This window comes from Penaeus monodon, chromosome 25, assembly GCF_015228065.2.
Source record: "Penaeus monodon isolate SGIC_2016 chromosome 25, NSTDA_Pmon_1, whole genome shotgun sequence".
In the NCBI taxonomy this organism is placed as follows: domain Eukaryota; kingdom Metazoa; phylum Arthropoda; class Malacostraca; order Decapoda; family Penaeidae; genus Penaeus; species Penaeus monodon.
This window is the reverse complement of record NC_051410.1, coordinates 180,243-180,773: the sequence shown is the minus strand read 5'-3', so window position 1 is coordinate 180,773 and position 531 is coordinate 180,243. Positions and strand designations below refer to the sequence as shown.

Here is a 531-nt window from a genome sequence, read left to right as displayed (position 1 = left end):
ATATAATTTAGCAGCTGTCAGTTAGAAAAGAAATAGATTCAGAGTAAGATCACATGACTTCACAGAAGAACGGTAATGTTCTAGGGATTTAGAAAGTCAGTTCTCAGTGTCGGCCTCGTCTGCGAGTGCAGACAGAGCTGCGCCTTCGGGTCGGCGCTGCCTGCGCTCATGGCTCGGGTTTGGCGCCCGGCGAGAGCCGTGCCAGACGGTGCCACTGAATCGTGTTCTGCCTTGATCCGCAGGATGCCTGGACGACCTACGGGTGTCGGGGGTGTCCCTGCCTCTGCCTCCGCTGGCCAACTCGACGACGTGGGCGCAGGCGACCATGTTCACCCACGTGCACCCTTCCTGCCACGCCCCCGCCGCCTGCACCAACCTCACCTGCCCCGAGCCGCTCACCTGCCTCGACGTGTGGCGCCGCCACGAGTGCGGGTCAGTAGGACACAGAGGCTAAGGGCACCGCCCTTGGCGCGGAGGGTTCGCCTGAGAGGGAAGGCTTTGTGCCGGGGCGTGCTTGCCTGTGGCCAGATC

The 531-nt window shown here is 62.0% G+C and overlaps 1 protein-coding gene across 1 annotated transcript in view; it reads left to right on the top strand.

Moving 5' to 3' along the window:
- The window catches only part of LOC119589294 (putative neural-cadherin 2), a 4,050-nt gene that overhangs the window by 447 nt on the left and 3,072 nt on the right, over positions 1-531 (top strand). Inside the window, exon 2 of the mRNA XM_037937916.1 lies at positions 243-432. Coding sequence (XP_037793844.1) covers positions 243-432 — 190 coding nt within the window. The remainder of the gene's footprint in view (positions 1-242; positions 433-531) is intronic.